The sequence below is a fragment of the Eucyclogobius newberryi genome, unplaced genomic scaffold, assembly GCF_026437365.1.
Source record: "Eucyclogobius newberryi isolate DKJ021-1_F unplaced genomic scaffold, fEucNew1.0.hap1 SCAF_20, whole genome shotgun sequence".
NCBI classification, from domain to species: Eukaryota; Metazoa; Chordata; class Actinopteri; order Gobiiformes; family Gobiidae; genus Eucyclogobius; species Eucyclogobius newberryi.
The window spans coordinates 30,316,446-30,330,405 of record NW_027315835.1 but is presented as its reverse complement, the minus strand read 5'-3'; the positions used below and the strand labels follow the sequence as shown (position 1 = coordinate 30,330,405).

At 44.6% G+C, this 13,960-nt stretch overlaps 1 protein-coding gene across 1 annotated transcript in view; it reads left to right on the top strand.

The window, feature by feature from the left end:
• The window catches only part of dnah9 (dynein, axonemal, heavy chain 9), a 649,263-nt gene that overhangs the window by 48,929 nt on the left and 586,374 nt on the right, over positions 1-13,960 (top strand). Inside the window, exons 7-11 of the mRNA XM_072455799.1 lie at positions 3,129-3,296; positions 3,586-3,702; positions 3,783-3,933; positions 10,792-10,906; positions 11,130-11,198. Of these exons, the coding sequence (XP_072311900.1) occupies positions 3,129-3,296; positions 3,586-3,702; positions 3,783-3,933; positions 10,792-10,906; positions 11,130-11,198 (620 nt within the window). The remainder of the gene's footprint in view (positions 1-3,128; positions 3,297-3,585; positions 3,703-3,782; positions 3,934-10,791; positions 10,907-11,129; positions 11,199-13,960) is intronic.

Below are 13,960 nucleotides of genomic sequence, written 5' to 3'. Positions count from 1 at the left end.
TAATCAGAGGATAGAGCTCAAGCTGCCATACTTCCCCCAGAGTTGCTCCTAGGGCAGTGGAGCTGAAACTGTAGCTTTATATTTCTGTTCCTAACTGGTCTGACCATAAGTCATTTCAAAGAGGAACGTTTTAAACCTGGACTTAAATGAAGAGACTGTGTCGCCTCTTTAACATGGACAGGAGCTGATTCCATAACACTTTGCGGAGGGTTCATGTGGTTGTTTGGGGCTGCTTGTTAAAGGGGCGGGTTCAAGTGGTTGTTTGGGGCCGCTCGTTAAAGGGGTGGGTTCATGTGTTTGTTTGGGGCTGCTTGTTAAAGGGGCGGGTTCATGTGGTTGTTTGGGGCTGCTTGTTAAAGGGGCGGGTTCATGTGTTTGTTTGGGGCTACTTGTTAAAGGGGCGGGTTCATGTGTTTGTTTGGGGCTACTTGTTAAAGGGGCGGGTTCATGTGGTTGTTTGGGGCCGCTCGTTAAAGGGGTGGGTTCATGTGTTTGTTTGGGGCTGCTTGTTAAAGGGGTGGGTTCATGTGTTTGTTTGGGGCTGCTTGTTAAAGGGGCGGGTTCATGTGGTTGTTTGGGGCTACTTGTTAAAGGGGCGGGTTCATGTGGTTGTTTGGGGCCGCTCGTTAAAGGGGTGGGTTCATGTGTTTGTTTGGGGCTGCTTGTTAAAGGGGCGGGTTCATGTGGTTGTTTGGGGCTGCTTGTTAAAGGGGCGGGTTCATGTGTTTGTTTGGGGCTACTTGTTAAAGGGGCGGGTTCATGTGGTTGTTTGGGGCTGCTTGTTAAAGGGGTGGGTTCAAGTGTTTGTTTGGGGCTGCGTGTTAAAGGGGCGGGTTCATGTGTTTGTTTGGGGCTACTTGTTAAAGGTTGCGGGTTCATGTGTTTGTTTGGGGCTACTTGTTAAAGGGGCGGGTTCATGTGGTTGTTTGGGGCTGCTTGTTAAAGGGGCGGGTTCAAGTGGTTGTTTGGGGCCGCTCGTTAAAGGGGTGGGTTCATGTGTTTGGGGCTGCTTGTTAAAGGAGCGGGTTCATGTGGTTGTTTGGGGCTGCTTGTTAAAGGGGTGGGTTCAAGTGGTTGTTTGGGGCTGCTTGTTAAAGGGGCGGGTTCATGTGGTTGTTTGGGGCCGCTTGTTAAAGGGGCGGGTTCATGTGTTTGTTTGGGGCTGCTTATTAAAGGGGCGGGTTCATGTGTTTGTTTGGGGCTACTTGTTAAAGGGGCGGGTTCATGTGGTTGTTTGGGGCTGCTTGTTAAAGGGGAGGGTTCAAGTGGTTGTTTGGGGCCGCTCGTTAAAGGGGCGGGTTCAAGTGGTTGTTTGGGGCTGCTTGTTAAAGGGGCGGTTCATGTGTTTGTTTGGGGCTGCTTATTAAAGGGGCGGGTTCATGTGTTTGTTTGGGGCTACTTGTTAAAGGGGCGGGTTCATGTTTTTGGGGCTGCTTGTTAAAGGGGCGGGTTCATGTGTTTTAAAGGGGCGGGTTCATGTGTGTTAAAGGGGCGGGTTCATGTGTGTTAAAGGGGCGGGTTCATGTGTGTTAAAGGGGCGGGTTCATGTGTTTGGGGCTGCTTGTTAAAGGGGCGGGTTCATGTGTGTTAAAGGGGCGGGTTCATGTGTGTTAAGGGGCGCTGATTGGTTGACAAAGTTTGTGTGCTTTGTTCTGATTGGCTGCCGAGCCGTGGTCTGGAAAATGCCGAAGCTCCACGGCCAAATCCCATGTCAAATACGGCACGATACGCCGCTCCTGTGGCGGCGTGTGATCCGCACGGCCGAGAGTCAACATGATACAAGAGGCGTGCGGGCGCCGCTGCGTTAAAAGCGCCGCTTTATTTTGTAAAATCGTCGGGAAAAAGGTGGTGATACACATATTGGCTTCGGCGCGAGCGAAAATGTTTTAAGCAAATGTTTTAACACATGCATGTCTTTGGACGGTGGGAGGAAGCCGGAGAACCCGGAGAGAACCCACGGTAACACGGGGAGAACATGCAGACTCCACCCAGAGAGATCATGTGATGTTGGTCTGGTCCGGGAATCGAACCCACGATGTCCTTCTTGGGAGGCAAGAGCGCTAACCGCCTTTGCCACCGTGCACCCTATGTTTTAAGCCCCCGGAAAAAAATATTTGGACGGGGTGTTTTCAATCATTAAGACTTCTAGTGTGGGTACACCCCCTTCAAGTGTGGGTACACCCCCTTCTAGTGTGGGTACACCCCCTTCCAGTGTGGGTACACCCCCTTCTAGTGTGGGTACACCCCCTTCCAGTGTGGGTACACCCCCTTCAAGTGTGGGTACACCCCCTTCAAGTGTGGGTACACCCCCTTCTAGTGTGGGTACACCCCCTTCCAGTGTGGGTACACCCCCTTCAAGTGTGGGTACACCCCCTTCAAGTGTGGGTACACCCCCTTCTAGTGTGGGGGGCAGCGCAGTCAAACCTGAAAACACTTGACACTAGACGTTACAAATGCAGGAGACGTTTTTCAGCTTCACTTTTAGGCCGGATTCTTCTGATTTGATCTTTATTACACAGATGGAAAGAGTCTGTTTTACAGACTTGATTTATCTGAGCTTTAAATGAGAGCTCCTGGTCAAATCAGACTCTGAGGTTTCTTACAGTAGAACTGGAGGCTTCAGTGACATTGTCCAGTGTGACTATCTGCTCAGATAGAGAGTCTCATAGATGCTTAGGACCAGCACAATGACCTCTAGCACAATGACCTCCAGCACAATGACCTCCAGCACAATGACCTCCAGCACAATGACCTCCAGCACAATGACCTCGTTTTTTTCAGGGTTAAGAAGCAGGTAGTTAAGTGTCCTCCAGGTTTTTATCTCCTTCACACAAGCACTAAGTCTGTACTTGATCGCTCTGATCAGGTTCATTGATAAATACAGCTGAGTGTCGTCTGCAGAGCAGTGGATGTTAATGCCATGTGACCTGATCATGTGACCTAACGGCAGCATATAAAGAGTAAACAGAACTGGACCCAGTACTTATCCCTGAGGCTCACCGTAGGTTACTTTAGAACAAGAGGAGGAGCTCTGGTTTACATGAACAAACTGGTACATATCAGATAAATATATAAATATGGATCCGGTGGTAAATCCAATATTTGAATGTTATTAACACTGTTTGTAGAACGTGGTGCTGACGGCAGTCGACCTGTTCAAACTGGAGAAGCTGGAGATCGGAGGGGTCAAAGGTCGCACCCTGAGCCAACACGTCCAGATACTGCACCAGAACTTTGTGGAATTGTATAAAAACTTCACAGAGAAGTCATATGCATGTCTGAACCTCAATAATAGGGTAAGATCTTAACAGAAAATATTGTTGTTTTTTTATTTTAAATGTTCAGAATATTTTGGGAAAAATTGTTTTTCTCTTACATTCTCATGATCAGGTAAAGTGACAGTGACGTCACAATGTGACCACTTTGACAACGTAAACAACAAATACATTGTGTAAATTAAATGTAGTAATTAAATATACAGAAGACTGTATATTGTAGGTTTTTGCAATTTGTCATATTTTATTTCAAAAGAAATAAACTGTTTTGCCACAAAATATACTTGGAACTGTTGTAATGTGTGTTCAGGAGTTCGATGCAGCTGTGCGACACTTCAAACTTCAGGTGGAGGACACGGACAGACGTCTCGGGGCCGTCTTCTGCCACGCCTTTGACACTGCCCCTGGACTGGAGCACGCCTTTAAGGTCTGCCCCGCCCCTTTTATTCACCACAGCCAATCAAGTACAAACTGAGTCACTATCAGAGCCATATCATCTCTCGGCAGGTGCTGGACATGTTTGGAAGCCTGCTTGAGCGCCCCCTGGTGGCTGTAGATGCTATGGACAGATACCCCATTCTGGTCTCCATGTTTGACCAAGAACTGGACAGAACGAGGCTCATTTACACCAGGCGCTTACAGGCCGCTGACCAACTGGGTGAGAGTGGACGAGTCTCCGAGTGTTTAAAGATATAAAACAGAGCAAAACAAACAGAGCATGGAAAGAAAAAAGAGCAGAAACAAAACCGACCAATGAAAATGAAGACCCACTCAGTCCAAAGTAAAAGTCCCATTTTTTTCCAAAGTCTCCCTTTCCAAATGAAGTCCAGATGTGTCTGTTCCATCTCACCTCGGTCAGTTATGACGTCACTTCAGTTCATAACTGTTGGTGCAGTTTATGTTATCCATTTCTTTGTGATTTAGCTTCTTTCTCGCTGCTAAATGCACAGTAAGTTTCACCGCTTTCCATTAACACGGTCCATGGCAGGAGTTTGAGGGACGGCTGTGTCAAAAACTGTCCGAGCATTTCTGAGCAACTGCACAGTCCCAATACATGTGAATTACATAAGAATAAATGTTTTTCAGAGAATGATGTCACTCCCAATTTCCCCCAACCAGCAGTTTGATGAGAAGAATAAATGTGGCTCAAAACTCTTCACACTAAAAAGGCGGCGGGGTTTACCTTCTCTGAGAAATCAGAGCGTTGCTGGTGTGATCCAGAATCTGAAGCTCAATGGTCTTATACTGAGAGTCATGTGGTGCCGGAGGTTCCTGTACAGGTCTTATACTGAGAGTCATGTGGTGCCGGAGGTTCCTGTACAGGTCTTATACTGAGAGTCATGTGGTGCCGGGGGTTCCTGTACAGGTCTTATACTGAGAGTCATGTGGTGCCGGGGGTTCCTGTACAGGTCTTATACTGAGAGTCATGTGGTGCCGGAGGTTCCTGTACAGGTCTTATACTGAGAGTAATGTGGTGCCGGGGGTTCCTGTACAGGTCTTATACTGAGAGTCATGTGGTGCCGGAGGTTCCTGTACAGGTCTAATACTGAGAGTCATGTGGTGCCGGAGGTTCCTGTACAGGTCTTACTGCAGATGACAGACGCTTGAGTCTGACGGAGGAAGTGAAGAATACCTGGGTCAAATCTGTGCTTACAACATGGAAGGAGCTGATCAGAACATAATATGTTGTAACATTATGTTACAATCTTAAACTGGTAAAGCTTTATGACTAAAGCTTTACACCTACAGCACAGCTCTGAGATTTAAAGTCTGGGTAATAAAAAGTATAAAGATTTTCCATCAGATTGTAAAATAAAATAAAATAAAATGCTTTGATATGCTGAAAGAATCCTTTGGTATTTTACAAATAAGGAGTTGTTAAACACAGCAGTTACCACTCTAACATTTTGACTGAAATATTTATTCAAGCAAAGGCAATATCTAAAGTATATAAAATGATTAAGGATTTGGACAGCCACTGCACTAAATACATTAAAAACAAATAGGAAAAAGAGGGTCATTTTATTTTGACTGATATTCATACATCCCAGTGGAGAACCAAAAATCTCATGTTTGAAAAGAGTTCTGTTTTATCAAAGACCTAAAATTGCCTAGCCCTGACGAACGTTTTGGTTTTGGGTGCCATTTTGAGAAGTTCATGTCTCTGAGTCATGTCGCATGATACAATATTTAATCTGGTGTTCATATTCTGCTTTTAGAGAAACTCAGTCATTTACAAAGCCTTCCTCTTAATCACACCAACTCTACCTTTGTTCTGGTGTAGAACAGTCTTTGTTCTGGTGTAGAACAGTCTTTGTTCTGGTGTAGAACAGTCTTTGTTCTGTGTAGAACAGCCTTTGTTCTGGTGTAGAACAGTCTTTGTACTGTTGTAGAACAGCCTTTGTTCTGGTGTAGAACAGCCTTTGTTCTGGTGTAGAACAGCCTTTGTTCTGGTGTAGAACAGTCTTTGTACTGTTGTAGAACAGTCTTTGTTCTGGTGTAGAACAGCCTTTGTTCTGGTGTAGAACAGCCTTTGTTCTGGTGTAGAACAGTCTTTGTTCTGGTGTAGAACAGCCTTTGTTCTGGTGTAGAACAGTCTTTGTTCTGGTGTAGAACAGCCTTTGTTCTGGTGTAGAACAGTCTTTGTTCTGGTGTAGAACAGCCTTTGTTCTGGTGTAGAACAGTCTTTGTTCTGGTGTAGAACAGCCTTTGTTCTGGTGTAGAACAGCCTTTGTTCTGGTGTAGAACAGCCTTTGTTCTGGTGTAGAACAGTCTTTGTTCTGGTGTAGAACAGCCTTTGTTCTGGTGTAGAACAGTCTTTGTTCTGGTGTAGAACAGCCTTTGTTCTGGTGTAGAACAGCCTTTGTTCTGGTGTAGAACAGTCTTTGTACTGTTGTAGAACAGCCTTTGTTCTGGTGTAGAACAGCCTTTGTTCATGTGTAGAACAGCCTTTGTTCTGGTGTAGAACAGTCTTTGTTCTGGTGTAGAACAGTCTTTGTTCTGGTGTAGAACAGCCTTTGTTCTGGTGTAGAACAGTCTTTGTTCTGGTGTAGAACAGTCTTTGTTCTGGTGTAGAACAGCCTTTGTTCTGGTGTAGAACAGTCTTTGTTCTGGTGTAGAACAGTCTTTGTTCTGGTGTAGAACAGCCTTTGTTCTGGTGTAGAACAGCCTTTGTTCTGGTGTAGAACAGCCTTTGTTCATGTGTAGAACAGTCTTTGTTCTGGTGTAGAACAGCCTTTGTTCTGGTGTAGAACAGCCTTTGTTCTGGTGTAGAACAGCCTTTGTTCTGGTGTAGAACAGTCTTTGTTCATGTGTAGAACAGCCTTTGTTCTGGTGTAGAACAGCCTTTGTTCTGGTGTAGAACAGCCTTTGTTCATGTGTAGAACAGCCTTTGTTCATGTGTAGAACAGCCTTTGTTCTGGTGTAGAACAGCCTTTGTTCTGGTGTAGAACAGTCTTTGTTCTGGTGTAGAACAGTCTTTGTTCTGGTGTAGAACAGCCTTTGTTCTGGTGTAGAACAGTCTTTGTTCTGTGTAGAACAGTCTTTGTTCTGGTGTAGAACAGCCTTTGTTCTGGTGTAGAACAGCCTTTGTTCTGGTGTAGAACAGTCTTTGTTCTGGTGTAGAACAGCCTTTGTTCTGGTGTAGAACAGTCTTTGTTCTGGTGTAGAACAGCCTTTGTTCTGGTGTAGAACAGCCTTTGTTCTGGTGTAGAACAGTCTTTGTTCTGGTGTAGAACAGCCTTTGTTCTGGTGTAGAACAGCCTTTGTTCTGGTGTAGAACAGCCTTTGTTCTGGTGTAGAACAGCCTTTGTTCTGTGTAGAACAGCCTTTGTTCTGGTGTAGAACAGTCTTTGTTCTGGTGTAGAACAGCCTTTTGTTCTGGTGTAGAACAGCCTTTGTTCTGGTGTAGAACAGCCTTTGTTCTGTGTAGAACAGCCTTTGTTCCGGTGTAGAACAGTCTTTGTTCTGGTGTAGAACAGCCTTTTGTTCTGGTGTAGAACAGTCTTTGTTCTGGTGTAGAACAGTCTTTGTTCTGGTGTAGAACAGCCTTTGTTCATGTGTAGAACAGTCTTTGTTCTGGTGTAGAACAGCCTTTGTTCATGTGTAGAACAGTCTTTGTTTTGGTGTAGAACAGTCTTTGTTCTGGTGTAGAACAGCCTTTGTTCTGGTGTAGAACAGCCTTTGTTCATGTGTAGAACAGTCTTTGTTTTGGTGTAGAACAGTCTTTGTTCTGGTGTAGAACAGTCTTTGTTCTGGTGTAGAACAGCCTTTGTTCTGTGTAGAACAGCCTTTGTTCTGGTGTAGAACAGTCTTTGTTCTGGTGTAGAACAGCCTTTGTTCATGTGTAGAACAGTCTTTGTTCTGGTGTAGAACAGTCTTTGTTCTGGTGTAGAACAGTCTTTGTTCTGGTGTAGAACAGCCTTTGTTCTGGTGTAGAACAGTCTTTGTTTTGGTGTAGAACAGCCTTTGTTCTGGTGTAGAACAGCCTTTGTTCATGTGTAGAACAGTCTTTGTTCTGGTGTAGAACAGCCTTTGTTCATGTGTAGAACAGTCTTTGTTCTGGTGTAGAACAGCCTTTGTTCATGTGTAGAACAGTCTTTGTTTTGGTGTAGAACAGTCTTTGTTCTGGTGTAGAACAGCCTTTGTTCTGGTGTAGAACAGCCTTTGTTCATGTGTAGAACAGTCTTTGTTTTGGTGTAGAACAGTCTTTGTTCTGGTGTAGAACAGTCTTTGTTCTGGTGTAGAACAGCCTTTGTTCTGTGTAGAACAGCCTTTGTTCTGGTGTAGAACAGTCTTTGTTCTGGTGTAGAACAGCCTTTGTTCATGTGTAGAACAGTCTTTGTTCTGGTGTAGAACAGTCTTTGTTCTGGTGTAGAACAGTCTTTGTTCTGGTGTAGAACAGCCTTTGTTCTGGTGTAGAACAGTCTTTGTTTTGGTGTAGAACAGCCTTTGTTCTGGTGTAGAACAGCCTTTGTTCATGTGTAGAACAGTCTTTGTTCTGGTGTAGAACAGTCTTTGTTCTGGTGTAGAACAGCCTTTGTTCTGGTGTAGAACAGTCTTTGTTCTGGTGTAGAACAGCCTTTGTTCATGTGTAGAACAGTCTTTGTTCTGGTGTAGAACAGTCTTTGTTCTGGTGTAGAACAGTCTTTGTTCTGGTGTAGAACAGTCTTTGTTCTGGTGTAGAACAGCCTTTGTTCTGGTGTAGAACAGTCTTTGTTCTGGTGTAGAACAGCCTTTGGTCTGGTGTAGAACAGCCTTTGTTCTGGTGTAGAACAGCCTTTGTTCTGGTGTAGAACAGTCTTTGTTCATGTGTAGAACAGCCTTTGTTCTGGTGTAGAACAGCCTTTGTTCTGGTGTAGAACAGCCTTTGTTCATGTGTAGAACAGCCTTTGTTCATGTGTAGAACAGTCTTTGTTCTGGTGTAGAACAGCCTTTGTTCTGGTGTAGAACAGCCTTTGTTCTGGTGTAGAACAGTCTTTGTTCTGGTGTAGAACAGCCTTTGTTCTGGTGTAGAACAGCCTTTGTTCTGGTGTAGAACAGTCTTTGTTTTGGTGTAGAACAGTCTTTGTTCTGTGTAGAACAGTCTTTGTTCTGGTGTAGAACAGCCTTTGTTCTGGTGTAGAACAGCCTTTGTTCTGGTGTAGAACAGTCTTTGTTCTGGTGTAGAACAGCCTTTGTTCTGGTGTAGAACAGTCTTTGTTCTGGTGTAGAACAACCTTTGTTCTGGTGTAGAACAGTCTTTGTTCTGGTGTAGAACAGCCTTTGTTCATGTGTAGAACAGTCTTTGTTCTGGTGTAGAACAGTCTTTGTTCTGGTGTAGAACAGTCTTTGTTCTGGTGTAGAACAGCCTTTGTTCTGGTGTAGAACAGTCTTTGTTCTGGTGTAGAACAGCCTTTGTTCATGTGTAGAACAGCCTTTGTTCATGTGTAGAACAGTCTTTGTTCTGGTGTAGAACAGCCTTTGTTCTGGTGTAGAACAGTCTTTGTTCTGGTGTAGAACAGCCTTTGTTCATGTGTAGAACAGCCTTTGTTCATGTGTAGAACAGTCTTTGTTCTGGTGTAGAACAGTCTTTGTTCTGGTGTAGAACAGCCTTTGTTCTGGTGTAGAACAGCCTTTGTTCATGTGTAGAACAGCCTTTGTTCATGTGTAGAACAGTCTTTGTTCTGGTGTAGAACAGTCTTTGTTCTGGTGTAGAACAGCCTTTGTTCTGGTGTAGAACAGTCTTTGTTCTGGTGTAGAACAGCCTTTGTTCTGGTGTAGAACAGTCTTTGTTCTGGTGTAGAACAGCCTTTGTTCATGTGTAGAACAGCCTTTGTTCATGTGTAGAACAGTCTTTGTTCTGGTGTAGAACAGCCTTTGTTCTGGTGTAGAACAGTCTTTGTTCTGGTGTAGAACAGCCTTTGTTCTGGTGTAGAACAGTCTTTGTTCTGGTGTAGAACAGCCTTTGTTCATGTGTAGAACAGCCTTTGTTCATGTGTAGAACAGTCTTTGTTCTGGTGTAGAACAGCCTTTGTTCTGGTGTAGAACAGTCTTTGTTCTGGTGTAGAACAGTCTTTGTTCTGGTGTAGAACAGCCTTTGTTCTGGTGTAGAACAGTCTTTGTTCTGGTGTAGAACAGCCTTTGTTCATGTGTAGAACAGCCTTTGTTCATGTGTAGAACAGTCTTTGTTCTGGTGTAGAACAGCCTTTGTTCATGTGTAGAACAGCCTTTGTTCTGGTGTAGAACAGTCTTTGTTTTGGTGTAGAACAGCCTGACTTCATAAAATCTTGATTGGATTCTGTTTGTTTGAAGTATTATCAGTTGGTCTCATTCTGAGGTTCTATTTACTGTTGTGGCTCTCTGGCCTTTGCACAATGAGACTCTTTCAGCTGCCACAGTAAAGCGATGAAGTGTTTGTTGTTTGCCGTCCTTTGGCAACGCACTGCACTGGAACACGTCCTTTGGGCTTTGGACAGGTCCAGGATAAAGTCCATGTCCAGGTCCATGTTTAAAGGACAGAATGAAAGACACAATAGTGCCACTCAAACACCACTAAAGGGCACGCGCTCCAAGTGATCCCTGCTTACACAAGAGGAAAGACCTTAAAGGACCAAGAGAGGCAGTTATGAGTCAATGAACTTAGAGCTGGGCAATGTATTTAGTCCGACCATTTTTCTGCAAGTGTCATTTAAAATGCCTCTGTATTCTAACCCCTGTCATAACCTTTAAATACCTATAAAAGTACTTTTTCTCCAAGCCAAAGCATTGCTGTTGGGGGTTCATCATAACCAGGTGTTTTGGGACTGTCCTGTTGCTCCGAAATATTGGACTTCATATCCCACTTGATTTCATCATAATTGATATTTAAAGGATTAGATTCGGACCATTTGAAGCCAGACTACATATTTAGGACTATTTCTATTGTTTGCATGCTCTCTCTGTGTCTGACCTGCCTTAAAGCTCAATTTAAACTTCAGGAGTTCTAGAAAGTTGTAGAATGTTGTGATGTCATGTAAACACACCCTTCTGTCCACAGGCTGGTCACCAGTGAATAAGAACATGCCGGCAGTGGCAGGAGGGCTCCGGTGGGTCCAGGAGCTCAGGAGCCGGATCCAGACGCCCTTCTCCATGTTCAGACAGATATCCCACATGTGAGTGTGACCACTGCAGTTTGAATGTTCTCCCTGTGTTCATGAGCCACTGCTGCTGCTGCTCCTCAAACACAAACACACTTCAGACTCAGTTTATTAGAGCCGTCACAATAGTAACATTTCAGATCTGGACTTTTGGACTTTAACTTGTGAATTGAAATAACCCTGACTGAATTATTTGTGATTGACAGCTTATGGACTCATGCTTTATGTGTTTGTTTAGGTGCCTGGAAAGTCCGGCTGGAGCCCGAGTCATCCAGAAGTACGAGGACATGATGCAGACTCTGGACAGGTGTGTGTCCAGCTCACTGCCACATACTGTCGCTGACACAGAACTCAACTGTGCATTTTAGGGCTTCAATCTAGATGAACTGTTTGGATCATCTGTTATCAAATCACAAAGCAATTACAGTCATTGAGCTTCTATTTTTTCTTTCTTAATAAAAAAATCAAGGAGTAAGGACATGTTTCATGTGATCTGAAATTTCATTTCCAAATAAATAAAGCACTAATCTAATTTAAAATGCAATACTTGTTATGCTGTAGTAAATTTGGTGTCAGCCAATAACATCCCACCATCTCCCACACGCTGCAGTCGTTCTGTGTAATCTGATTGTGTCATCTGAAGTCATTTAGGAAGTTGACACTCTAACATTTATGAAGCCGTCTCAGCGGGACTGCACGTAGAGACCTAAGCATGATTTATGTTCTCATTACTGTGCACCGGCTCCAAAGATGATTTCACAAGCCGCCTAGCTGCTCCTGCCCAGTGAGGAATGGCCTTTTAGACCACGTTCAACATCAAACAGTCCAAGATAAAGCTGTCGAGGGTAAAAACACTACAAAGACCCAAAGTGACGCTGGAACCAAAGTGAGGCCAATCTGGACTTGTTCTCTGCTGCGTCCAAAAGAACACGACAAAATCAAAGGATTAAGCTATAATCACAGGAATGCCAGTGGAGACATTTAGGAGTTAATGTTTTAAATGACACTCTGTAGATCACAGCTTTTGACGTTTTTAGTTTAATGAAAGTTTTGAAATGATTCCACAGCTCACACATGTACAATAGGCCCCTCTCGTAGTCACCTGTCCCTCCACAACATGAAGCTCACGTCAGGATCATGTGACTAAGAGAAGTGGATCAAGACATGAGCAAAGCACAGAAGGGCAAAGACCCCAGAGGAGCCAAACGCCAACTCCTGGTGGATAGAACAGTTACTCAAGACTGCAAAACCCAACACACCAACCTGAGCACTGCCTGGATTGATTACAAGAAAGCACATGACTCAATGCCACACACTTGGATCATTCAGTGTTTGGAGTTCTACAACATCAACAGGGCTCTAAGAGCCTCACAGGGAACTCCATGAGGTTGTGGAAAACCACCATTGAAGCCAGTGTCCATCAAATGTGGCATATACCAAGGTGATGCGCTGTCCTCACTGCTGTTCTGCAGCGGTCTGAACCGGTCTGAACCCCCTCATTGCTGTTCTGCAGAGGTCTGAACCCCCTCAGCCAAATAATTAGGCTGGCTATGGATACAGACTCAGGAATGGGGCCATCATCAGTCTCCTCCTCTACATGGACGACATCACGCTGGATGCTAAGAGCGAGCGGGACATTGACTCCCTGATCCACACCACCAAGATCTACAGCTCAGATATCGGAATCTCATTGGGACGAGAGAAGTGTGGTCCACACAGAGGGGAGGTCCACACAGAGAAGGTCTCACTCCCAGAAGGGACAATAGCAGACATTGAGGACAGTTACAAGGACCTGAGAATCCAACAGGCAAATGGCAATGAAGAGGAAACAAGGAAAGAAGCTACGGCCAAATACTTACAACGAGTGAGGCAAGTCCACCGCGTGTCTTGGACGAATAGAGGGACAGAGCTGTCAACCGATCACCACCTGGTGGTGAGTTGGATCTGCCGGCAGAGGAGGAAGCCAGACAGACTCAACTCACACCTCTGGGAGAGCTTCTCACAGATCTGGTGACATTGAGTCAGACTTGACCCTGTTCTCGACCTCCATTGTCAGTGCGGTTGCTCGAAGCTGTGGTCACAAGGTCGCAGGCAACCTCCGAACCCTGTGGTGGACTCTGGAAGTAAGAGATGCCGTCAGGATGTAGAAGTAGGCTTATCAGGCTTCTTTGGCTTGTGCGACTCCTGAGACAGGTCTCCACAATCCCACTGTCACGTCTTCTGAAGAGGAAGCAGAGACTCGGAGGCTGACTCGTCCATCACCCAAGCTGAAGTCACTCAGGTTGTTGGCAAACTCCTCAGTGGCTCCGGGGGTGGATGAGATTCGCCTCTGGATGTTGTAGGACTGTCTTGGCTGACACGTCTTTGCAACATTACGTGGCTGTCTCTCTCTCTAAATAAATAAATGGGAAAGAGAAGGTAATCCCTCTTTTACAGACAAAACGTGAGGAAATGTTTGTACATCAAAGGGGAGGACCACTAAGTCTCATGTTTGGTGGGAATTTTGCTGAAAAAATGTGTCTCGTTTCTTCATAACTCCAGGTCAAAGGTCAAAGTTCTCATTGTTCACAGGGAAATGCAACTGTTGGAGAAACAGCGCCACCAGGAGGCAAACCACTGCCACGTGTTCTGGGACTGTCCTGTCAATCACAAATATGTGACTGAAGTTCACGACGCTCTGCGACTGATACAGACATTTCCATCGCTCTGAACTTTACAAAAGCATGTGGTTTGGACCTCAGACTTTTGAAGTGGAAATATATCTTAATTTGTGTTAAGGTGTTCTTAGGAAAACACTATTGAAAACAAGTGTTTTATTTCTATTTGATGAGACCAAATAAAATAAAACCATAAGTCATGAATCATTCATAAAATATGTACAGGTCAATTCAACACATTTACGTCGTATTGTACGGATGCGCTTTTATTTTGGTAACTTCCTGTGTGACCAGAATTGGCCATGAAACGGAAGTCTGCTTGACAGTAAGAAAAAGACGCAAAGAAAAGTGAACTCCGATAAATGGTGAAGCGTGGATCAAACACAAGGATCTAGCAACAGTCGCCAGGGAA